Source organism: Hyaena hyaena, unplaced genomic scaffold, assembly GCF_003009895.1.
Source record: "Hyaena hyaena isolate Hyena2069 unplaced genomic scaffold, ASM300989v1 scaffold_1115, whole genome shotgun sequence".
Taxonomy (NCBI): Eukaryota; Metazoa; Chordata; class Mammalia; order Carnivora; family Hyaenidae; genus Hyaena; species Hyaena hyaena.
Window position 1 is genome coordinate 372,000 of NW_024081743.1, and position 27,717 is coordinate 399,716.

Here is a 27,717-nt window from a genome sequence, read left to right on the forward strand (position 1 = left end):
TGGCTGCGTCCATGGCACAGTGAGATTTGACCCAAAACAGTGCTTTGCTACGCCTGGTTTGAGAGAGGACTGGTGCGTCGCCATCTTTCCCCCCACAACCACCAAGGTGGGCCAAGGTGGGCCCGAGGGACTCATAGTGGAGGCAAGATCCGCCTACAACAAACCACACCCATCTGCGTTAGGTAGTTGCTTGGTTACTCGAGCCTGGATATGGAAGCAGCCCCTCCCCCAATATCAACATTGACGAATTGCCCTGATTGACTCTAGATCAATGCTTGCTATTTCGATATTCTCCCTTACCTCATCTATTTCTCTCCCCTTCTCTCCCCTCTCTCCGGTTTTCTGGTTATAGGTTCACTTAATCAGGCATATATAATCCATTTGCTTGATGCATGTTCTATCTCCATCACTACCTTCCTTTCTCTCTCTCTCTGAGATAATCAGATTATAGTTTCTCTGGGTAACATTATCTTTTTTTTTTTTTTTTTTTTTTTTTTTGTCTTTTCTATTCTCCTTACCTCCTGCCATATTCTCCTTTCTCTTTATCTGAATTAAGCCTTTTAGTCTCTCTGCCTGGTCAATGTTAATTCTCTTTCTCCCAACCCCTGTTATTTCTCTCTCTCTTTTTTTAATGTTTTATTTTTTTCTGAGAGAAAGAGAGAGAGAGAGAGAGACAGCATGTGCAGGGGAGGGTCAGAGAGAGAGGGAGATACAGAATCTGAAACAGGCTTCAGGCTCTGAGCAAGCTGTCAGCACAAAGCCCGATGTGGGTCTCGAACCCATGAACCGTGAGATCATGACCTGAATCAAAGTTGGACGCTTAACTGACTGAGCCACCCTGCCACCCCTGTTATTTCTCTCTTTGTATATGCTCCTCCATCAGCACACTACTCTTTATTTGTAGAAGGGACTTCTGGTTTTATGCTTTAAGACTGTCCTTTGTCTTTTGCTGTTTTGTTTTTGTTTTGTCTTATTTTCCTTTTGGTTTGCTGGTTTAATTTGTTTGTGCATGTGTGTGCTTTGTTCCCTGTTTGTCTGTTTTCCTTTCCAGGGCAACAAGCCAAAGTACACAGGGTGGAGAGTCCCTAATACCATTACAAGTAGGGAAATAAAATAACCAAAGTCTCAACAAGAGACACCATTCAAAGAACACTTCGTGAAAAGACAGGCCATGGACAGTCAAAGAGCCCTCTTTAACACAGTAGCATTCAAAGGGGCAGAGTGCATAACAAGCTTTTAAAATTAACAAGACATAGAAAGCTAACGAAAATGATGGAACGGAAGAAATCTCCCCCAAAGAAATACCAGGAAGAAATGACAGCTAAAGAACTGCTCAAAACAGATATAAGCAACAAAACTGAACAATAATTTAGAACAATAGTCATAAAATAAATCGCTGGGCTTGAAAAAGCCATGGAAGACATCAAACAAGCTATTGCTACAAAGACTATGGAGCTTAAAAATAGTTGTGATGAATTTAAAAATACTATAAATGAGATACATAATAAAATGGAGGCGTCCAATGCATGAGAAGAGGCAGAAAGGTGACAAAGTGATTCAGAAAACACAATTATAGAAAAAGAGGAAGCTGAGAAAAAGAAAGAGAAACTGATCCAGGAGCAAGAAAGGAGAGTCGGAGAATTGAGTTATACAATCAAACAGAACAATATTCCTATCATAGGAATTCCAGAAGAGGAAGAGAGAGGGAAAGGCACTGAAAGGGTACTTGAAAATTATAGCTGAGAACTTCCCCAATCTGGGGGAGGAAACAGACATTGAAATCCAAGAGGCACAGAGAACTCCCCTCAGACATAACTTGAATCGATCTTCTAAATGACATATCATAGTGAAACTGGCAAAATATAAGGACAAAGAGAGAATTCTGATAGCAGCTAGGGATAAAAGGACCCTACCATACAAAGGGAAACCTATCAGAGTGGTGACAGACCTATCTACTGAAACTTGGCAGGCCAGAAGAGAATGGCAGGAAATCTTCAATTTGATGAACAGAAAAAATATGCAGCTAAGAATCCTAATCCTTCTGAATGACAGCAAGCCTGTCATTCAGAATAGAAGGAGTGACAAAGGTTTTCCCAAATAAACAAAAATTGAAAGAATTTGTCACCACTAAACCAGCCCTACAAGAAATCCTGAGGGGAACTCTCTGAGGGAAGTGTTGCAAGGAACACAAGGTACCAGAGGCACCACCACAAGCAGGAACCCTACAGAGTACAAAATGACTCTAAACCCATGTTTTTCAATAACACTGAATGTAAATGGGTTGAATGCTCCAATCAAAAGACATAGGGTAGCAGAATGGATTAAAAAAAACCCAAAATCCATCTATTTGCTGTCTACAAGAAACTCATTTTAGACTGGAGGACACCTTCAGATTGAAAGTAAGGGATGGAGAAATATCTATCATACTACTGGAGGTCAAAAGAAACCTGGATTAAAAATACTTCTATCAGACAAACTGGACTTCAAAGTAAAGGCAGTAACAAGAGATGACGAAGGGCATACATAATAACTACAGGGTCTATCAATCAGGAAGAGCTAACAATTATAAATGTCTACGCACCAAATTCGGAGCACCCAAATACACAAAACAAATAATCACAGAGACAATCTTATTTTTTTTTAATAATTCTAAGTTTTTTTTTTTACAAAGAGTTTATTGTCAAATTAGTTTCCACGTAACACCCAGTGCTCATTCCCACAAGTGCCCTCCTCCATGCCCCTCCCCCCTCCCCCCCACAGAAACAATCTTATTGATAAGAATGTGCTAATAGCAGGGAATTTTATTTTATTTTATTAATTTTATTTTTCTGTTTATTTCAGCTTTATTAAGGAATAATTAACACATAAAATTATAAGATACTTAAAGTGCACATGTGGTGATTTGATACCAAATTAACTACTTAACACATCCATCTCCTCAATTTTATTTTTGGTGAGAACTTTTATGTTCTACTCTCTTAGCAAATATCATTATAGAAGAGAGTGTTACCAACTATAGTCACTATGTTTTACATTAGATACTCAGACCTCATTCATTTTTTAAAATTAGTTTTAAACAGATTATTGTCAAGTTGGTTTCCATATAACACCCAGTGCTCATCCCCACAAGTGCCCTCCTCCATGCCCATCACCCCCCTGCCACTCCCCCCTCCACCATCGGCCCTCAGTTTGTTCTCAGCATTCAAGAGTCTCTCATGGTTTGCCTCCCTCCATCTCTCCCACTATTTTTCCCCTTCTTCTCCCCCATGGTCCTTCGTTAAGTTCCTCCTAATCCTCCTATACGTGCAAACATATGGTAGCTGTCCTTCTCTGCATGATTTATTTCGCTCAGCATAACACCCTCAAGGTCCATCCACGATGCTACACATGGCCACATTTCATTCTTTCACATTGCCATGTACTATTCCATTGTACTGATAAACCATATCTTCTTGATCCATTCATCAGTTGATGGACACATAGGCTCTTTCCATGTTTTGGCTATTGTTGAGAGTGCTGCTATGAACATTGGGGTACGTGTGCCCCTATGCATCACCACTCCTTTATCTCTTGGATAAATTCCTACAGGGCTATTGCTTGGTCATAGGAGAGTTCTATTGTTAATTTTCTAAGGAATTTCCACGCTGTTTTCCAGAGGGGCTGCATCAGTTTACATTCCCACCAACACTGTAGGAGGGTTCCCGTTTCTCCATATCCTTGCCAGCATTTAGAGTCCTCTGATTTGCTCATTTTAGCCATCCTGACTGGCGTGAGGTGGTATCTCAGTGTGGTTTTGATTTGTATTTCCCTGATGAGGAGGGATGCTGAGCATTATTTCATGTGTCTGATGGCCAACTGGATGTCCTCCTTGCAGAAGTGTCTGTTCATCTCTTCTGCCCATTTCTTCACTGGAATGTTTGCTTTTTGGGTGTGAAGTTTGGTGAGTTTCTTATAGATTTTGGATACTAGCACTCTATCTGATATGTCGTTTGCAACTATCTTTTCCCATTCCGTTGGTTGCCTATTAGTTTTATGAATTGTTTCCTTTGTCTTGCAGAAGCTTTTAATCTTGATGAGGTCCCAATAGTTCATTTTTGCTATTGATTCCCTTGACTTTGGGGATATGTCAAGTAAGAGATTGCTTGAGGTCAAGGAGGTTATTTCCTGCTTTCTCCTTTGGGTTTTGATGGTTTCCTGTCTCACATTCAAGTCCTTTATCCATTTTGATTTTATTTTGGTGTATGATGTGAAAAAATGATCTAGTTTCATTCTTCTGCATGTTGTTGTCCCTTTCTCCCAGCAACATCTGTTAAAGAGGCTTTTTTCCATTGGATACTCTTTCCGGTTTTGTAAAAGATTATTGGTTGTATACTTTTGGGTCCAATTCTGAGTTCTCTATTTTATTCCATTGGTCTATGTGTCTGTTTTGTGCCAATATCATACTGTCTTGATGATGACAGTTTTGTACTAGAGGCTAAAGTCTGGGATGGTAATGCCTCCCATTTTCGCTTTCTTCTTCAATATTACTTTGGCTATTCGGGGTATTTTGTGGTTCCATACAAATTTTAGGATAGTTTGTTCTAGTTTTGAGAAGGATGCTGGTGCAATTTTGATCGGGATTGCATTGAATGTGTATATTGCTTTGGGTAGTAATGACATTTTAACTATATTTATTCTTCCAATCCATGAGCATGGAATGGTTTTCCATTTCTTTGTGTGTTCTTCAATTTCCTTCATAAGTTTTCTATAGTTTTCATCATACAGATCTCTTATATCTATGGTTAGGTTTATCCCTAGGTATTTTATGGTTTTTGTGAATGGGATCAGTTTCTTGATTTCTCTTTCTGTTGCTTCATTGCTGGTGTATAAAAATGCAACCGATTTCTGTACGTTGATTTTGTACCCTGCAACTTGGCTGAATTCATGGATCAGCTCTAGTAGGCTTCTGGTGGAGTCGGCCGGGTTTCCTATGTACAGTATCATGTCATCTGTGAAAAGTGAAAGTTTGACTTCCTCTTTGACAATTCTGATGCCTGTGATTTCCTTTTGTTGTCTGATGGCTGATACTAGGACTTCCAGCACTCTGTTAAACAACAGTGGTGAGAGTGGACATCCCTGTTGTGTTCCTGATCTCAGGGGGAAGCTCTCAGTTTCTCCCCATTGAGGATGATGTTAGCTGAAGGCTTCTCATAGACGGCTTTTATGATGTTTAAGAAAGTTCCTCCTATCCCGACTTTCTCAAGAGTCCTTATTACGAAGGGATGTTGTATTTTGTCAAATGCTTTTTCTGCATCTATCGACAGGATCATAGGGTTTTTATCTTTTCCTTGTTGATGTGATGAATCACTTTGATTGATTTGAGAATATTGAACCAGCCTTGTAACCCAGGAATGAATCTCACTTGATCTTGGTGGATAATTTTTTTTATGTGCTGTTGGATTCGATTTGCAAGTATCTTGTTGAGGATTTTTGCATCTGTATTCATCAAGGATATTGGCCTGTAGTTCTCTTTTTTTTTGCTGGGTCTCTGTCTGGCTTGGGAATCAAAGTGATGCTGGCTTCATAAAATGAGTCCAGAAGTTTTCCTTTGATTTCTATTTTTTGGAATATCTTGAGAAGAATGGGTATTAATTCTGTTTTAAAGGTCTGGTAGAATTCCCCAGGGAAGCCATCTGGCCCAGGGCTCTTATTTGTTGGGAGATTTTTGATAACTGATTCGATTTCGTCACTAGTTATGGGTCTGTTCAGATTTTCTATCTCTTCCGGTGTGAATATTGGTAGTGAGTGTGTGTTTAGGCATTTGTCCATTTCTTCTAAGTTTTCCAATTTGAAGGCATATAATTTTTCATAGTATTCCCTGATAATTGCTTGTATTTCTGAGGGCTTGGCTGTAATCAGTCCATTTTCTTTCATGATTTTGTCTATTTGAGTGCTCTCCCTTTTCTTTTTGAGAAGCCTGGCTACAGGTTGGTCAATGTTGTTTATTTTTTCAAAAACCCGACTCCTGGTTTCATTGATCTGTTCAATTGTTTCTTTGGTCTCTATGTTGTTTACTTCTGCTCTGATTTTTATTATTTCTCCTCTTCTACTGGGTTTGGAGTGCTCTTGTTGCTCTCCCTCAAGTTCCTTTAGGAAGGCTGTTAGATTTTGTACTTGCAATTTTTCTAATTTCTTGAAATAGGCCTGGAGTGCAATGTACTTTCCTCTTAGGACTGCCTTTGCCGATTTCCATAGAGTTTGGATTGTTGTTTTTTCGTTTTGATTTGTTTCCCTATATTTTTTCATTTTTTCTCTAATTGCCTGATTGGCCCATTTATTCTTTAGTAGGGTGTTCTTTTACCTCCATGATTTTGGAGGTTTTCCAGACTTCTTCCTGTGATTTATTTCAAGTTTCAAAGCATTGTTATCTGAAGGTGTGCTTGGTGCGATCTCAATTCTTTTATATTTATTGAGGGCTGCTTTATGTCCCAGTATGTGATCTATCTTAGAGAATGTGCCATGCACACTTGAGAAGAAAGTAAATTCCCTGGCCTCAGGATGTAGAGTTCTAAATATATATGTCAGATCCATCTGGTCTAATGTGTCATTCAAGTCCATTGTCTCTTTAGTGATTTTCTATCTGGTTGACCTATCCATTGCTGTAAGTGGAGTATTAAAGTCTCCTGCTGTTAACACATTCTTATCTATAAGATTGTTTCTGTTTGTCATTAATTGTTTTAAGTATTTAGGTGCTCCCTATTTGGTGCGTAGACATTTATAATTGTTAGTTCTTCCTGATGGATAGACCCTGTAATTAGTATATAACACCCTTCTTCATCCTTTGTTATTGTCTTTAATTTAAAGTCCAGTTTGTCTGATAGAAGTATAGGTACTCCAGCTTTCTTTTGAATTCCAGCAGCATGATATATATTTCTCCATCCCCTTACTTTTAATCTGAAGGGATCTTCCAGTCTAAAATGCTTCTTGTAGACAGCAAATAGATGGATTTTGGTTTTTTTATCCATTTTTTTTTATCCATTCTGCTATGTCTTTTGATTGGAGCATTCAGTCCTTATACATTCAGTGTTATTATTGAAATATGTGGGTTTAGAGTCATTGTGTCCTTTGTGGGATTCATGGCATGGAATTTTAATACTCCACTTACAGCAATGGATAGATCAACTAGACAGAAAATCACTAAAGACACACTGGAGTTGAATGACACATTGGACTTGATGGTTTTGACAGATGTATTTAGAACTCTATATCCTGAGGGCATGGAATTCACTTTCATCTCATGTGCACATGGTACATTCTCAAAGACAGATCACATACTGGGTCATAAAGCAGCCCACAATAAATATTAAAAACTTGAGATCATACTATGCATGCTTTCAAATCACAATGCAATGAAAGTTGAAATCAATCACAGGAAAAAGTCTGGAAAACCTCAAAACATGGAAGTTACAGAACACCCTACTAAAGAATGAATGGGCCAATGAAGCAATTAGGGGAGAAATAAAATATATATATATATATATATATATATAAACAAATGAAAATGTAAAGACAACAATCCAAACTCTTTGGGATGCGGCAAAGGAAGTCCTAGGAGGAAAGTACATTGCTCTCCAGGTGTATTTCAAGAAACTAGAGGAGGAGGGGGCAAGATGGTGGAGAAGTAGGGAACTCCGTACATTGCACTCGCCCCCATATCTCGCACGGAGAACGCCTGAAGCCATAGGAGCCCTTACAGAATCAGTAGTTTGGGAGGAAGAGGAGACAGAGTCCGCTGAGAAAACCTTATAGCGTGAGTGCGAACTGGAGAAGATAAAATTGGGCCAGGACCAGAGACACAGAGAGATGGGGGCGATCCCCCTCTTCAAGGAGTCTAGAGGGGAAAGAGAGTGGCCGAAACTGCTCAAGACACTGTCCCTGTCCCTGGAGAAGAGAAAAATCTCCGCTCGGGACACAGAGGAATCCAGTTTCATGCTCTCCAGCTGACCCTAGGCGAGTCTCACTCATCCCAGGCAATGCCTGGGGAAACTGCTCCCCGCTCGCCTGCGCCACCTGCAGGGGCTGCTCTACAGCCGCACCTCTGTGCTTCTGGCTTGGCGGGATCCCTAGAGAGGAGGCGAAGGGCTTAAAACTGGGAGATTTGCCCGTAAGTTCTTGTTTCGGGCAATGGGACACAGAGGGACACGGTTTCCTGCTCTCCAGCTAACCCTGGGCGGGATGCACTCATCCTAGGTGACCCCGAGATGAAACTGCTCCTCCCTCACCAACCAAACCTGGAGGAGACGGGAGCAGCAGCTTCTGGCTCAATCCCCAGGGGAAAGGCAAGAGGCTTGGGACTGCCCTGAGGGGATGGCCTGGAAGTTTATGTCTCCGGTAACTTCAATGGGGCGTGCAGACTAGGATCTGGAAAAAAGGCCTGGCCTGGGATATAGAGCAGGCCCACCTTGGCTGCGCCCCCGGCACAGGGAGTTTACAAACCCAAAAAAGTGAGTTGCAGCACTTGGTTGAAGAAGGGACTGGAGCGCTGACACTCTTCTCTCCACAACCGCCAAGGCAGGACTCTCGCCAGATGCATTGGATCAAACCACACTCATCCCTGATAGAGAGCTGCCCTCTTCCTTTTTTTTTTTTTTTTTTCTTTTTTTAACCGGAGCCGGGGCAAGACCAACATGGATGCACTGCCCTGATTAATTCTGGTCACTAGTCTGCTTAAACAGTCACATTTAATCCATTCTCTAGATGTAAATTCTACACCTACTCACATTTTCAGCTATTTCTCTCAGGAGTAATTAGACTATATAGTTTCTCTGGATAACAGCATCGGCATTTTTTTCTCTTCTTCTCCAACCATATTCCACTCTTTTGCTCTTTGAAAAAAGCTTCTTATTCCTTCTGTCTGCTCATTTCATCTCCAATTTCGCCTCATCCCACCCTGTCATTTCTCTCTTTCTCTATGCTCTTCAACCAGCACGGCATACACCCGGCTGTTATGTGTAGCTGGGAAATCTGGTTATATGCTTTAAACTGTTCTTTGTCTATTGGGATACTTCTTTTTTTCCTTTTCTTTTCTTCTTTTTATTCTATGTCTTTTTATTTTTTTATTATTTGCCTTCCCTCCTCCCTCTTTTCTCTTTACTTTTTCATTTTCCCTTTTGGTTTGCGTGTTTGTTGGATTTCTCTGTGAGTTTGTGTGCCTTTGTTCCCTGTGTGTTTGTCTGTCTGTTTTCTTCTCCAGGGCTACCTCAAGAAACAAGCCAAAGTGCACATGGTGGAGAGTCCCAAATACCACTATGAGTAGGAAAATAAAATAACCACGGTCTCAACGAGAGAGACCAAGAGATATATTCAAAGAACACATTCTGAACGGATAGGCCATGGACAGTCAAGGAGCCTTCTTGGGTACAGCAACGCTCACAGGTGCAGAGAGCATAACAAGCTTCTAAAACTAACAAGAGATAGAAAGCTAACCAAAATGATGAAACGAAAGAGCTCTCCTCCAAAGAAATTCCAGGAAGAAATGACAGCTAAAGAAGTGCTCAAAACAGATATAAACAACATCACTGAACAAGAATTTAGAAAAATAATCATAAAATTACTAGCTGGGTTTCAAAAAAGCATGAAGGACATCAAAGAAACTATGGCTATAAACATCATTGAGCTTAAGAATAGTTATGATGAATTACAAAATGCGATAAAAGAGATACATAGTAAACTGGAGGCATCCAATGCACGGACTGAAGAGGCAGAAAGGAGAATAAGTGATTTAGAAGACACCATTATAGAAAAACAAGAAGCTGACAAAAAAAGAGACAAACTGATAGGAACAGGAAAGAAGAATTCGAGAGCTCAGCGATACGGTCAAACGCAACAATATCCGTATCATAGGAATCCCAGAAGAGGAAGAGAGAGGGAAAGGTGCTGAAGGAGTCCTGGAACAAATTATAGCAGAGAACTTCCCCGACCTGGGGAAGGAAGTAAATGTGGAAGTACAAGAGGCTCAGAGGACTCCCCTCAGACGTAACCTGAATCGATCTTCTGCACGACATATCATAGTGAAAATGGCCAAATACAAGGACAAAGAGAGAATTTTGAAAGCAGCTAGGGAGAAAAGGGCCCTAACATACAAAGGGAAACCTATCAGAGTGGTGACAGACCTATCTACTGAAACTTGGCAGGCTAGAAAGGAATGGCAGGAAATCTTCAATGTGATGAACGGTAAAAATATGCAGCCAAGAATCCTCTATCCAGCAAGCCTGTCATTCAAAATAGAAGGAGAGATAAAAACCTTTCCAAATAAACAGAAATTGAAAGAATTTGTCACCACGAAGCCAGCCCTACAAGAAATCCTGAGGGGGATGCTCTGAAGGAAAGGTTGCAAGGAACAAAGATACCAGAGACACCACCACAAACATGAACCCTACAAAAGATACAAAGACTCTAAACCCACATATTTCAATAATAACACTGAATGTAAATGGGCTGAATGCTCCAATCAAAAGACATAGGGTAGCAGAATGGATTAAAAAACAAAATCCATCAATATGCTGTCTACAAGAAACTCATTTTAGACGGGAAGATACCTTCAGATTAAAAGTAAGGGGATGGAGAAATATATATCATGCTACAGGAAATCAAAAGAAAGCCGGAGTAGCGATACTTATATCAGACAAACTGGACTTTAAATTAAAGACAATCACAAGAGATGAAGAAGGGCACTACATAATAATTACAGGGTCCATCCATCAGGAAGAACTAACAATCATAAATGTCTACGCACCGAATATGGGAGCACCTAAATATCTAAAACAATTAATCACAAACAGAAACAAGCTTATAGATAAGAATGTGCTAATAGCAGGGGACTTTAATACTCCGCTTACAGCAATGGATAGGTCAACCAGACAGAAAATCACTAAAGAAATAATGGACTTGAAAGACACATTGGACCAGATGGATCTGACGGATATATTTAGAACTTTACATCCTGAGGCCAGGGAATTTACTTTCTTCTCAAGTGCGCATGGCACATTCTCCAAGATAGATCACATACTGGGACATAAAGCAGCCCTCAATAAATATAAAAGAATAGAGATCATACCATGCACACTGTCAGATCACAATGCTTTGAAACTTGAAATCAATTACAGGAAGAAGTCTGGAAAACCGCCAAAAACATGGAGGTTAAAGAACACCCTTCTAAAGAATGAATGGGCCAATCAGGCAATTAGAGAGGAAATTAAAAAATATATGGAAACAAATGAAAATGAAAACACAACAATTCAAAATCTATGGGATGCGGCCAAGGCAGTCCTAAGAGGAAAGTACATTGCTCTCCAGGCCTATTTCAAGAGATTAGAAAAAGCACAAGTCCAAAATCTAACAGCTCACCTAAAGGAGCTAGAGGCAGAGCAACAAGAACGCCCTAAACCCAGTAGAAGAAGAGAAATAGTAAAAATTAGAGCAGAAATAAACAACATAGAGACCAAAGAAACAATTGAACAGATCAATGAAACCAAGAGTTGGTTTTTTGAAAAAGTAAACAAAATTGACAAACCTCTAGCCAGGCTTATCAAAAAGAAAAGAGAGAGCACCCAAATAGACAAAATTATGAATGAAAATGGACTTATTACAACCAACCCCTCAGAAATACAAGCAATTATCAGGGAATACTATGAAAAATTATATGCCAACAAATTGGACAACTTAGAAGAAATGGACAAATTCCTAAACACACACTCACTACCAAAATTCACACGGGAAGAAATAGAAAACCTGAACAGACCCATAACGAGTGAAGAAATCGAATCAGTGATCAAAAATCTCCCAACAAATAAGAGCCCTGGACCTGATGGTTTCCCTGGGGAATTCTACCAGACATTTAAAACAGAATTAATCCCAATTCTTCTCAAGCTATTCCAAAAAATAGAAGTCGAAGGAAAACTCCCGGACTCATTTTATGAAGCCAGCATCACTCTGATTCCCAAGCCAGACAGAGATCCAGCAAAAAAAGAGAACTATAGGCCAATATCCTTGATGAATACGGATGCAAAAATTCTCAACAAGATCCTTGCAAATCGAATCCAGCAGCATATCAAAAGAATCATCCACCAAGATCAAGTGGGATTCATTCCTGGGTTACAGGGCTGGTTCAACATTCGCAAATCAATCAATGTGATCCATCATATCAATAAAAGAAAAGATAAAAACCATATGATCCTGTCAATAGATGCAGAAAAAGCATTTGACAAAATACAGCATCCCTTCTTAATAAAGACTCTCGAGAAAGTTGGGATAGAAGGAACCTACTTAAACATCATCAAAGCCATCTATGAGAAGCCTTCAGCTAACATCATCCTCAACGGGGAAAAACTGAGAGCTTTCCCCCTGAGATCAGGAACACGACAGGGATGTCCACTCTCACCACTGTTGTTTAACATAGTGCTGGAAGTCCTAGCATCAGCCATCAGACAACAAAAGGAAATCAAAGGCATCAGAATTGGCAAAGAGGAAGTCAAACTTTCACTCTTCGCAGATGACATGATACTCTACATAGAAAACCCGACAGACTCCACCAGAAGCCTACTAGAACTGATCCAAGAATTCAGCCAAGTTGCAGGGTACAAAATCAACGTACAGAAATCGGTTGCATTTTTATACACCAATAATGAAGCAACAGAAAGAGAAATCAAGAAACTGATCCCATTCACAATTGCACAAAAAACCATAAAATACCTCGGAATAAACCTAACCAAGGATACAAGAGATCTGTATGATGAAAACTATAGAAAACTTATGAAGGAAATTGAAGAAGACACAAAGAAATGGAAAAACATTCCATGCTCATGGATAGGAAGAATAAATATAGTTAAGATGTCATTACTACCTAAAGCACTCTACACATTCAATGCAATTCCAATCAAAATTGCACCAGCATACTTCTCAAAACTAGAACAAACTATCCAAAAATTTGTATGGAACCACAAAAGACCCCGAATAGCCAAAGTAATACTGAAAAATAAAACCAAAACGGGAGGTATCACCATCCCAGACTTCAGCCTCTACTACAAAGCTGTCATCCTCAAGACAGTATGGTATTGGCACAAAAACAGACACATAGACCAATGGAACAGAATTGAGAACTCAGAAGTGGACCCAAAAGTATACAGCCAACTGATCTTTGACAAAGCAGGAAAGAATATCCAATGGAAAAAAGACAGCCTTTTTAACAGATGGTGTTGGGAGAACTGGACAGCAACATGCAGAAGAATGAAACTAGATCATTTTCTCACACCATGCACAAAAATCAACTCAAAATGGATAAAGGACCTGAACGTGAGACAGGAAACTATCAACACCCTAGAGGAGAAAGCAGGAAACAACCTCCTTGACCTCCACCGCAGCAACTTCTTACTTGACACATCCCCAAAAGCAAGGGAATCAAGAGCAAAAATAAACTGTTGGGACCTCATCAAGATTAAAAGCTTCTGCACAGCCAAGGAAACAACCCAGAAAATTAATAGGCAACCAACGGAATGGGAAAAGATAGTTGCAAATGACATATCAGATAAAGGGTTAATATCCAGAATCTATAAGGAACTCACCAAACTACACGCCCGAAAAACAAACAACCCAGTGAAGAAATGGGCAGAAGACATGAACAGACACTTCTCCAAAGAGGACATCCAGATGGCCAACAGACACATGAAACGATGCTCAGCATCCCTCCTCATCAGGGAAATACAAATCAAAACCACACTGAGATACCACCTCACGCCAGTCAGAGTGGCTAAAATGAGCAAATCAGAGAACTCTAGATGCTGGCGAGGATGTGGAGAAACGGGCACCCTCCTACACTGTTGGTGGGAATGTAAACTGGTACAGCCCCTCTGGAAAACAGTGTGGAGGTTCCTCAGGAAACTAACAATAGAACTCCCTTATGACCCAGCAATAGCACTGCTAGGAATTTACCCAAGGGATACAGAAATGCTGAGGCATAGGAGCACATGTACCCCAATGTTCATAGCAGCACTCTCCACAATAGCTAAAACATGGAAAGAGCCTAAGTGTCCATCAACAGATGAATGGATCAAGAAGATGTGGTTTATCTATACCATGGAATACTACATGGCAATGAGAAACAATGAAATCTGGCCATGTGTAGCAACATGGATGGACCTTGAGGGTGTTATGCTGAGCGAAATAAGTCAGGCAGAGAAGGACAAATATCATATGTTTGCACGTATAGGAGGATTAGGAGGAACTTGACGGAGGAACAAGGGGGAGAAGAAGGGCGGAAATGGTGGGGGAAAGGGAGAGAGGCAAACCATGAGAGACTCTTGAATGCTGACAAAAACTGAGGACTGATGGATGTGGGGGGGAGGGGGGGATGGGCATGGAGGAGGGCACTTTGGGGATGAGCACTGAGTGTTATGTAGAAACTAATTTGACAAGAAACTATTTGTAAAAAAAACAAGAAAAAAAAAAAACAATACTATCTTTTGCGATGGTGGAGTTTTTAATTTTAGAAGGCCTGGAAAGAAATGAAGAAGTGTGAACAAATATTTAGAAGATTGCTTGAGCATATAAAACTGGCCAATTTCAAAGATGGACAAATTTTGTGCCTGGGAACTCTATGCTCTGAAATATTTTTGATTATTCATTTTCTAGAATTCCTTGGACTTATAATTCAAGGTTTTAAAAACCAAACCAATAATAAAACTGGATGCAACTGCCCAGACAACACACGCAGCAATACCAGAGAAACATAAAGAACAAGTTTTCCATTGGAGATGTTTTAATTCACATTTTCTTTAATATTGAATTTGTCATCTTTCCACAAATACATTACTATTCAAGAGATTTTTCCGCAGCTATTTTTCTTTTAGAAAACAGATTTATAATTAATTCATATAAAACAATTGTAAGTTTTAACTGCTGCTTCAATTGGCAAATTATTCTAAATGATCAGGATAGGAAGGTAGAACATTCTAGAGAGTGAGGCCAAAACCTCAAACCAAAGGGCTCCTTTATCCTAAAAAGGTAAAAGGACACATATTTTCTGTTAACTTAGCTAGGGACTATTTCCAGCTGCTTAATTTTATGGACTGATTTGATATTAAACCTTAGGAGAGATAGAAAAATCAATAGTTAAAAGGGCAGATTATTAGTGGGAACAGTAAATAAACTATTACTTAAATAAAGAATGTAACAGTAGCAAAAGCAGGTAAAAATTGAAAATTGGTAAGAAAAATATTGGAGAAATAAATAATGAGGATGAAACTGGGATACACTGATGAAAACTGGTCAAAAACAACCAAAAGCTTATACTGGGAAACTAATAAGTACCTGACAATATACCAGAAGTTTTATATATGTTCTTTCAATTAATCCTTATGACAAGAACTGAGTTACTATTATCATCATCATCTCTATTTTTCACATTAAGAACTAAGGCTCAGAGAAGTGGCTTGCCCAAGGCCACAAAGCCAGTAAGTGACAGACCTTGTATTAAAACCCAGAACTGATGTCAAAGTTTAACCACTCTATACCATTTCTAGCTAGGTCCCATTTTTCAGGGGGTAAAGGAAGAAAATAAAGTATAAAGTACCTCTCAGGGTTAACTGAAATAGAATTTCTTATAATTTTAGTGATAACCCTTGAAAAAAGAAATAGGTCTGCTGTTTTTCTCTTCCCGACCACCTTCTTTTTTTTTTTTTTTAATGTTTTATTTATTTCTAGGAGAGATAGAGAGAGACAGCGTGAGCAGGGGAGGGTCAGAGAAAGAGGGAGTCACAGACTGAAGCAGGCTCCAGGCTCTGAGCTGGCAGCCAGCACAGAGCCTGACGCGGGGCTCGAACCCACGAACCGCGAGATCATGACCTAAGCGAAAGTCGGACGCTTAACCGACTAAGCCACCCAGGCGCCCCTTCCCGACCACCTTCTAATAAAGCTGGGCAGAAGAGTGGGATTTGGCCAAAAGTGAAAATTAAGCAGCTGGAAAATGTATCATGAAGAAAAACAGCCAATATTAGATGTATTTTACCTCATTCTCAGAGTTTAGAATGAGAGGACAAATTAAACTTAGGTTTGAATACGTAATATAGTAACATAGTTCAAAAATCAAAACAACACTAAAATATACTCGAAAAATGGTCTGATCCTTACCTTTGCCTCCATCCATCTCATTCCCTTTCTCCCATCAAGGTTAGACACTTTTATTTAGTTCTTTGTGTACCCTTCTAGAATTTCTTTATACAATTATTAATGTGCTTACTTCTCTCCTTTATTACACATACTGTAGATACGATTTGCACCTTGCTCTTCTCACTAACAATATGAGAAAAATTAACAATAAAATAGCATAAAAGCCCTTTAGGGAATTGAATTATTTTAAAATCTGACCCAAATTGACACTGACAAATAGCATTGTTCTAGTACTAAAACTGAACAGAACAGTATTAAATCCCAGGCTTCAAAATACAAAAAGCATTCAGCTATTAACCATTTGGAAATTATTAAGTATTTTGTAATATAATAGCCTTTCTCTTTCATCTACATTTCCTCCAGTTACAAATGTGAAAATAACTTTTTGCCTTAGAGCCTTTTCCTTTGGACCTACAAGTTAGCATTATTGTTGTAAGAGGACTTTCCAAACATAGGTTTAAATCCTAGAAAATCTTTGAATACTGAGCCTCAAGCTGAACATACTACTGAATATAGAAAAGCCAGGGAACAGAAAGGTAATAATTTATTGCCGTGAATCCAATTTTAGAAACTCAAACTATCTAAAAAGGCATAAAAATGTCTAACCAAACATCTGATTCTTTTGATGTATAACAAATCATACTGCAGGACACTTTAAAAATAGAGTGATAAAAAGATAAACAATGATAACTTTGTTAACTATAAAAACATTGGGATTATTGATATAAATGAAAAATATTATAGCTACTAATGCTGAGACTAAAGACAAAACTGAGAAAACTGAACAATTAAGTAATTAATGGCCAGCATTAATGGACAATGAACAAGATAAATGGTCATAGGCTAGGAGTCATGGTGACAGCTTTCAGTCACTAATGACACAGCCTCCAGGAACTCTGGTCTCATTATTAGATTTCATTACAAGTGAGTCAAAGCATTTGTCATAACACTAAATCAGCTATAAAACAAATTCTCACTTACCTTCCCTGTTAGAATGGAGGGAAATTCAGTATCAAACTTGTTGCTCAAGCCAAACCTTAAAAACAAAGAAAAAATATATATTCTACTCAGCATATTTAACTCTTTACCCCCTCCCTTTTCCTGTTACAAAGCCATGCACTTCTGTTTTGATGCTGTGATTTAAAAATATGTCTTAAAAATAACTTTACAATATTTATAGAATATAAATCTTTAACTATTAATCTGAATTAACAGTAAAAGAAACTTAAGGTGCAAATCTCAAAGAAGGATTCTAACTACGTCAAGGCACAATATGGGATTAAACAATAACAAATTAGAACTGGAACCAAAATTTTTGATTGAAATGTTTCTGTTAAACCTCATTTCAGTTGATAACTATTAGAACTGGCTGATTGGTATCTTGTAAGGTGTCTATTGACTATTCATATATATATTTTAGTGTAGTTTCTGTTCAAATCTTTCACCTAATTTTATTATTCTTTATATATGTTTCTTTTTCTTCTTTTTCTTTTTTAAGTAGGTTTCACACTTGCGTGGGTCCACCAAGTGAGATTATGGAGTAATTGGGAATATAAAATTACACAACCATGTTGGAAGTCTGTTGGGAAGCTTCTTAAAATGTTATACATAGATCCACCCAACGATCCATTAATCTTGTTCTTGGGTACTCATCCAAGAGAAAGAAAACATATGTTGGGGCACTTGGGTGGCTCATTTGGTTAAGTATCCAACTCTTGATCTTGGCTCAGGTCATGATCCCACGGTTTGTGGGATAGAGTCCCTGCATTGGGCTCTGTGCTAGCAGTGCAGAGCCTGCTTGGGATTTTCTCTCTCCTCTCTCTGCCCTTACCTGCACATGCTTGCTCGCTCTCCCTCAAAATAATAATAATAATAATAATAAACAACTTAAAAAACAAAAAGAAAACATATGTCTACAAAAAAGTTTATGTAAGAATGCTTATAGCAGCTTTATTCATAATAGCTCCAAACTGGAAACAGCCTAGATGTCCACCAACAGGTCAATGCATAAACAAATGATGGAGCACAAATCAGCAATAAAAATGAATGAACTATTTATACACATAATAACCTTGATGGATCTCAAAAACATTGGCAAGTGAGAGAAGCCACACACAAAAGAACACATATCAACAAACTCATTTATATGATATGCTATCACAAACAAAACCAATCTGAGGTGATAGAAATCAAACCAGTGCCTGGCTGCGGTGGGTTGAACTTAACCAGAAAGTAGCATGAGGTAACCTTTTTGGTTGATGGGTGTGTTCTCTATCTTGATTGTTGTGTTGGTTACATTGGTGTGTATATTTCTCAAAACTGATTAAACTGTACAGCTAAAATCTAAAAAAAAAAAAAGAACTGGCTGATTGGTAGTATGTAGGAGTGGATTATACTATTCTATCTACTTTTATGCATATATGAAATTTTCCTAATAAAAGTGAATAACCTTTGGAACTATAGTTTGAAAACTTATGATCAATTAGTATTCAGATACTCAAAGTTTGATCTTTATGGATGGTTTTCATGTAAACAAACACTCAATTAGTTTTCAGAAAACAGGTCTCAGTCTTGAAAGCTCTGACTCTCTTCAAGTAAGCTCACTGAAGTCTGTTTTAAGAACTCAAGATGAATTTTACTACCCGTTAATCACCTACTTGTTGTTGATTTCAGTAGGGATAACAAAGGTCATTTTCTGCATCTTAGATGATATATCATAGTGACTATACTTTTAAAGTATAGTATAGTTGGGGCACCTGTGTGGCTCAGTCGGTTAAGCATCGACTTCAGCTCAGGTCATGATCTCACAGTTCGCGGGTTCAAGCCCCGCGTCGGACTCTGTGCTGACTGCCAGCTCAGAGCCTGGATCCTGTTTCAGAATCTGTATCTTCCTCTGCCTCTGACCCTCCCCTGCTCACTCTGTCTCTCTCTCTCTTTCTCTCTCTCTCTCTCAGAAATAAATAAAACATTAAAAAAATAAAGTATAGTGTAGTGTAGTGTAATGTAATGTAACATTATTAATGGATGATGGATTGTAAGCAAAAATGAAAAAACAGGAATATTTACTGGGAACTCTTGGTGAAACAGGCAATAACGATGACAGTTACCATTAGCTACCACTTACCATGGGCTAGATAGACACTGTGCTAGATAAACACATTACTTCTAATGTTTACAACCCTGCAAGAATGGTAATCATCCCCCTCTTATAAACAAGGAAGCTGTCACTAAGATTTTTTTTTCAAAAACCAATTAAATGACTTTGCCCCAAGTCATGTATCTAGTAAGATGGGGAGGACCAAAATTCAAATTCTGATCTTTAAGTTCTTTCTGTCTTTTTAAATTTTTTTTATTTTTTTTTTAATGTTTTATTTATTTCTAGGGGAGAGAGAGAGAGAGAGACAGCGTGAGCAGGGGAGGGTCAGAGAGAGGGAGTCACAGACTGAAACAGGCTCCAGGCTCTGAGCTGGCAGTCAGCACAGAGCCCGACGCGGGGCTCGAACCCACGAACCACGAGATCATGACCTAAGCAAAAGTCGGACGCTTAACCGACTAAGCCACCCAGGCGCCCCATAGGTTTCATTTTTTAAAGGAGACATACATTTTAAACTAGAGCTCTATTTCCATATCTTCTCTGAACACTTTTAGATGTGATGTCAGTAATATGTTCCTGATTTAGAGTCTGGGAAGATGGTGGAGTAGGAAGATCTGAATCCCACCTCATCCTACAGATACACCTAGATAACAGCCATATCAGTGCAATGAACCCAGAAAACGACCAGAAGATTGGCACAACAGACTTTTCACAGTTAACTATAGAGAAGAGGCCACACTTGGAAAGGGTAGGAAGGGCAGAGACAGGTCAGGAACTAAACTCCCGGTGCAGCTAACCGCAAATGGATAGGACACCACAAGCACTGAGAAGTGAGAGGAGCAGGACCCTTACCAAATATCTCAGACCCAGGGACTTACACTGGGAAGAGAAGTCCCCATAATATTTAGCTTTGAAATACAGTGAGGCTTAATTTTGGGTACTTTAAAAATCAGCAGGATTAGCTATGAGCGAGCCAAAAGGCAACAGGAAACTGACTCCCTGCCCTTAAAGAGACAAGCATAGCATAACAAACAACCCCACTGAGATAAAGCATTGAAACAAAAGTTTGAAAAGCACCTGTGATATACGGGAAGATTTATTTACTAATCTGGGGAAGGGATCTAAAGTCTCCTAAAGGAGACTTTCCAAGAAAAAAAGAGCTGGTGGGTATCATCCCCACCCCCACCCTAGATAGCAGGAGACCTGTGGAAATCAGTGAGAACACCCTCCACCTACCTTACTAACACCATGCACCCTGCCCCTGTGTTCTCCTGTGGATCTACCCCATCCAACCTGCGGGGTAGGTGGAGAACTCCCCAAAGCAGCTCCTGCCACATCTTATCCTGTAAGCAGCCCTGGCAGGATCCAGCCACACTCCAAAATGACTCCTACTTGAGAAGAGGGAAAGATAACCACACACCAGTTCAAATGTAGCACCAGCAGCCAAACCTTATAACTGGCAGGAAAGACAGAGTGCTCTGTTGATCACTGCCTCTGTAGCCCCAGCAGATGAATTGGGGGTAGGCATCTGATCTGATTCCAGGCCCCGCTCACCAACAAAAACCTCAGGGGGCAGCACAGAGAGAGGGTCCTATAGTTTGTGGTCACTGCAGCCCCAACACATGGACTGGAGCAGGCATTTGGTTTGAATGAAGGCTCTGCCTACCAACAAAAGCCTCTCCAGGAATAACACAGGCAGAGTGTCCTGGAGTTTGGTGTGATCACAATACCAACAAACAAGCGGAGGGCAGATTTCTGGTCTGACTCGTGACACCACCTAACTATAAGCCCAGGGTAGCTCCAGACTGACCCTTTAACAGCATAGGGACCAAACCCTGCCCTGTGCATGCCCAAAACAGGCAAAGTGGGCCACTGTGGCCAAGTGGACTGAAGGCAAATGCTGCCCATCCAGCCACAAACAACAGTAGGCTGCATGCAATCCACATACGAGAGACCCCTGATGTATCTGGTTCTGGTAAACAGGGGACATTGGTACAGGGCACAATAGGACCTCTTTATCATAAGACCACTGCTTTCAAGATCAGGAGACCTAACTGACTTTCCTAATGCATAGAAACAAACACAGAGAGACAAAATGAGGAAACAGAGGAATATGTCCCAAATGAAAGAACAGGACAAACACACCACAAAAGAGCTAAATGAAAGGAGATAAGCAATAGCCTGATAAACAGTTCAAAGTAATGGACATAAAAGTATCTATTGGACTTGGGAAAAGAGTGGAGGATCTCAGTGAGACCTTCAACAAACAGATACAAAATATAAAAAAACAAGCAATCAAAAATGAAAAGCTCAATAACTGAAACAAAAATACACTAGATGGAATCAATAGCAGATTAGAGACAGAAGAATTTATCAGCAGCCTGGAAGACAGAATAATGGGAAGCAACCAAGGTGAACATCAAAAAGAAAAAAGAATTATCAAGAATAGGTTAAGAGAACTCATTGACATCATCAAGTATAATAACATTTACATTACAGGGATTCCAGAAGAAGAAGAGAGAGATAAGGGGGCAGAAAACTTATTTGAAGAAATAATAGCTGAAAATGTCCTTAATCTAGGGAAGGAAACATATCCAGATCCAGGAGGAAAAGAGAGTCCTGAACAAAATCAACCAAAGGAGGTGCACACCAAGACACATAATAATTAAAATGGTAAAAACTAGTGATAAAAAGAATTAAAAAAAAAAACAGAGAAGAGCTATACACAAGGGGAACTCCATAAACTATCAGCTGATTTTTCAGCAGAAACTTGCAGGCCAGAAGGTAGTGGCATGATATATTCAAAGTGCTGAAGGGAAAAAATCTGCAACCAAGAATACATTACCCAACAAGGGTATCATTTAGAATAGGAGACAGTTTCCCAGACAAACAAAAGTTAAAGGTGTTCATCACAATGAAACCAGCCTGACAAGAAACATTAAAGGGAATTCTTTGAATGGAAAGAAAAGGCAATTATCAAGAGTAAGAAAACTGTGAATGGAAAAATTTCACAGGTAAATACAACATAATAAAAGTATTCAATTAATCAGTTTTAACCAGTATGGAGGTTGAAGGACAAAAACAGTAAAATCAATATTATCAATAAAAATCAGTCAAAAGTTTCACAAAATCAAAGGATTTAAAATACGACATCATATACATAAAACATGGGGGGAGGAATAAAAATTTAGTGCTTTTAAAATGTCTTCAAACTTAAGCAGATGTCAAATTAATAGATTGCTATGTGCATGTTATATATGAACCTAACAGTAACCGCAAATCAAACATCTATAATAGATACACACAAAATAGAGAGAAAAGAAGCCAAGAAATCAAAAAGGAATTAAAAACATACAATCAGAAAATGAAAATGAAAATGTAATGGTCCAAAATCTTTGGGATGGAGCAAAGGATGTTCTAAGAGGGAAGTTTATAGCCATTAGAGGGCCACCTCAAGAAATAAGGAAAATCTCAAATAAACAACATAATCTTACACCTAAAGATTCTGGAAAAACAAAAACAAAGGCCAAAGTTGGTAGAAGGAAGGAAATAATAAAGAGGAGAGCAGAAGTAAAAAAAAATAGAGTCTGTGAAAATAATGGAAGTGATCATTGAAATCAAGGGTTGGTTCTTTGAAAAGATCAAGAAAATTGATAAAGCTTTAGTCATACTCATTGAAAAAGGAAGAGAGAGGGTACAATTAAATAAAGGCAGAAATGAAGAGAAGAAATAACTGACACCACAGAAGTACAAAGGATTGTAAGAGAATTTATGAAAGATTATTTGCCAACAAATTGGACAACCTAGAGTAAATGGATAAATTCTTAGAAACATATAACTCTCCATAACTGAAGCAGGAAGAAATACAAAATATGGCAGACCAATTATCGGCAATGAAATTGAATTAGTAATTAAAAAATCTCCAATACACTAAAGTCTAGGACCAGATGAATTTCACAGGTGAATTCTACCAAAAATTTAAAGAAGAGTTAATACTATTTTCTCAAAGTATTACAAAGGATAGAAGAGGAAGGACAGTCTTCAAATTTATCCTACAAGGCAAGCATTACCCTAATACCAAAACCAGATAATGACACTACAAAAAGAAAATAGAAAAAAAAAACAGTATCTTTGATGAAAATTTATGCAAAAATCCTCAACAAATTATTAGCAAACTGAATCTAACAATACCTTCAAAAAATCATTCACCACAATCAATTGGGATTTATTCCATGGATGTAAGTGTGGTTCAATATTTGCAAATCACTCAAGGTGATACATCTCATCAGCAAGAGAAACAGATAAACTATATGATTATCTAAATAAATGAAGAAAAAGCATTTGATAAAGAAGAACATACCCTCATGATAAAAATTCTCAACAAAGTAGGTTTAAAGGGAACATACCTCAATATAATAAAGGCCATATATGAAAGGTCTACAGCTAATATTATCCTCAATGGTGAAAAACTGAGAGCTTTTCCCCTAAGATCAGGAACAATACAAGAAGGCCCACTCTTACCATTATTATTCAACAAAGTACTAGAAGTTTTACCCACAGCAATCATATAAAAAATAAAAGGCATCCAAATTGGTAAGGAAGACTTAAAACTTTCCCTATTGCAGATGATACAATACTATATATACTGAAACCCTAAAGACTTCACCAAAAAACTATTAGAACTGCTCAATGAATTCAATAAAGTCACTGGGTACAAAATTAATAAGCAGACATCTTTTGCATGTGTATACTAATAATGAAAGTAACAGAAGGAGAAATTAAGGAAATAATTCCATTTACAATTACATCAAAAAGAATAAAATACCTAGGAATAAACGTAACACAGGAGGTGAATGACGTGTACTCAGAAAACTGATACATTGATGAAAGAAATTTGAAGACGATATAAACAAATGGAAAGATATTTCATGCTCAGCTTGGAAGAACCGATATGGTTAAAATGTCCATAGTACCCAAAGCAATCTACAGATTTAATGCAATCTCTATCAAAATAGCAGTAACATTTTTCACAGAACTAGAACAATTAATTTTAAAATTTGTTTGGAACCATAAAAGACCCTGGATAGCCAAAGCAATCTTGAAAAAGAACAAAAGTGGAGTCATCACAATCCCAGATTTCAATATATACTACAAAGCTACAGTAATCAAAACAGTATGGCACTGGCACAAAAACGGACACATAGATCAATGGAAAAGAACAAGAGTCCAGAAATAAACCCATGCTTGTATGGTCAATTAATCTCCAACAAAGGAGGCAAGAATACACAATGGGAAAAAGACTCTGAGAAATGGTGCTGGGAAAACTAGACAGCTACATGCAAAAGAATGAAACCAGATCACTTACTTATACCACACATAAAAATAAACTCAAAATGGATTAAAGAACTAAATGTGAGACCTGAAATCATAAAATTCCTAGAAGAAAACATTGGCGATAATTTCTTTGACATTGCTCTTAGAAACAGTTTTCTAGATATATCTCTTCTGATAAGGGAAACAAAAGAAAAACTTTTGGGACTATACCAGAATAACAAGTTTTTGCACATTGAAGGAAATTATCAACAAAACTAAAAGGCAACCTACTGAATGGGAGAACATATTTGCAAATCATATATCCAATGAGGGGTTAATATCCAAAATATGTAGAGAACTTATACAACTCAACACCAGAAAAACAAATACTCAGATTAACAATAGGCAGAGGACCTGAATAGACATTTTTCCCAAGAAGACGTATAGATGGCCAACAGACACATGAAAAGGTGGTTAACATCACTAATCTTCAGGGAAATACAAATTAAAACCACAATGAAATATTATTTTACACTTGTGAGAATGGCTAAAATCAAAGTGATAAGAAATAACAAGTGTCTGCAAGGATATGGAGAAAAAAGAATCCTTGTGCACTGTTGGTGGGAATGCACATTGGTGCAGCCATTGTGGAATACAGTGTGGAGGGTCATCACAAGATTAAAAATAGAATTACCATATGATCCAGTAATTCCACTAGCAGGTATTTGACCAAACAAAATAAAACCACCACTAATTTGAAAAGATAAATGCACCCTATGTTTATTGTAGCATTATTTACAAGAGCCAAGATATGGAAGCACCCAGTTTCCAGCAATAGATGAATGGCTAAGGAAGTTCCCTCTCTTTTTCTCTTTCTCTCTAACACACACACACACACACACACACACACACACACACACACACTCAGGAATATTACTCAGCCATAAAGAAGAATGAAATCTTGCCATTTGCAACAGCATAAATAGACCTAGAGGATATAATGCCAAGTGAAATAGGTCAGTCATACAAAGACAGAATACCATATACTTTCCCTCATATGTGGAATTTAAGAAACATAATAAATGAATATAGAAAAAAAGAGACAAACCAAAAACAGACTGTTAAACACAGAGAAGAAACTGCTGGATGCTAAAGGGGAGGTGGGTGGGGAATGGGTAAAATGAATATAGGGGATTAATAGTACACTTATCTTGATAAGTACTGAGAATATACAGAACTATTAAATCATTGTATTATACACCTGAAACTAATATATCAATGTATGGTAATTAGATGTCAATTAAAAAAATACGTTCCTACCTCATTAGAGATTGCTGCCATTACAGCTTTTCCAAGCTGCTATTCTTTTACTAGATATCAAATAGGTAGAGGATATATAGACAGATGTATCCCTTGAAGTATATTGAATATTTTTATTATTTTAAAACTTCTGAGCTTTGCTATTCTCTTTACATTTGTCACCAGGCAAGTGAACTTTCCTTTCCTATTTCCATTTCTTTAATATTCCCTCCTTTATTAACCATTCAGAATTTGCCTTATGATGCTGTCATTTTACTGAAAATAATCTCTTACTGAGTAAATTTATTCAGAAAGACAAGTTCATCGTGTCTTATTTATTGCCAATTTTATGTCCTCTTCTTAGAAGTTTTTCCCTTGACTTTGCAGCTTTACACTCTCCCACCCTTTTACTCTCTAACATTCTTGCCTTTTCCCAAAATTTAGCATTTAGTCAACTGCTTGTCTTTCTACAGGAGCTTTAACAGTTCATCTAATATTTAATAGCTTTGACATCACTTCTATGCTGATGATCATCAAATTATATCTCTAGTTCTGTATTTTCCAACATTCTTTGGTCCCTCATCTCTAACTGCATACTGAAAATTTCCATCTGGATATCTTGCTGAAATAATACCACCTCACATAAACTCATGTCTAAAATTAAATATTATCTTTTCAATGGAAACTAGAGCCCCTTTCAAATTTCTTGTCTCTATCAGTGGCACATTGATTCTCTTCAACCTAGACCCTGGTATTGGTTTTGCACCTTCCTTCTCCTATTTTTTCCACCTTGCTTGCTCTGAGGTGGCTCCAAGTTCTTTGTTCCTTTGAAATCATTCTCATAACAATTCCTTCCTTTCCATTGCAACTGCTATATTGGCTCCTATCTTTGCTCAGGTGATTCCCCTTGCTTCCCCTCCCTAGTTTAAATCCTATTCAACCTTCAAGGACCAAGTCAAGTCCCAACCCCTGCTGTAATGCCTTGAATGTTCAAACTTTCATGGATTCCCCCTTTCTCTGAATACTCACAGCCACTTCAAATCTGTACTATACAATTCAACAGCTAATAAAATATTTTCCATTATTCTTTGCTGCTCTATATCAGTATCTTAAAAGCAATTTTCCTTTTAGTTTTGTAAAGCATGGCTTGTACTTTATTTTTTGGGTTTTTTTCCCCCATGGTGCTTAGGCCAGTGCCCAAGTTCTCAATATATTCTTGCTATATTCATATTACTAATTTTCTTCTTTAATATATAAAGGGACTGTCTTTTCTAAAATATAAAACACATATTAGAAATGGTAAAGAAAGTGTAATTTTACTTTTTAAAATATTCCTTTATGGCATATATGTGTGTGTGTGTGTGTGTGTGTGTATACATGTACATATATACACACACACATATATATACACTTCAAAACGTATAAAGATAGGCAAACCAGGGCTGATACACTCTCATAATTTGGGCTAAAAGGCAGTAGCAATACTATTTCTGCCTACCAGGAATTTATCTTTCCTCATTAAGAGACTCGGCACTTAAAAAGAATACTTAACTCAAATAACCTTAGGCATAACATTTCACTTGACAGCCACTAGGAAAATATTGAAATAGCTGCTGCTGAATAAACACCTCAGCTCTATTTCATAAACAAATTATTAAGAACTGTGAGTCCACAGAAGTTAGACAAGATCATCTACCCATTACTGATTAGTGATAGGCATTAGTTGAGATGTGGAGTTTTTCAGCATTAAACAAATAGGCACTTGGGAACTTCTCACACTGTCCATTTTATCAGCTTCATTAAATATAGAG

At 38.1% G+C, this 27,717-nt stretch overlaps 1 protein-coding gene across 2 annotated transcripts in view; it reads right to left on the reverse strand.

Annotated features, from left to right (window-relative positions):
- CHIC1 (cysteine rich hydrophobic domain 1) overlaps positions 1–27,717 on the reverse strand; it is a 61,851-nt gene that overhangs the window by 26,867 nt on the left and 7,267 nt on the right. For both annotated transcript variants that reach the window (XM_039222356.1, XM_039222355.1), the window contains exon 2: positions 17,182–17,236. In XM_039222356.1, the coding sequence (XP_039078287.1) occupies positions 17,182–17,236 (55 nt within the window). The remainder of the gene's footprint in view (positions 1–17,181; positions 17,237–27,717) is intronic.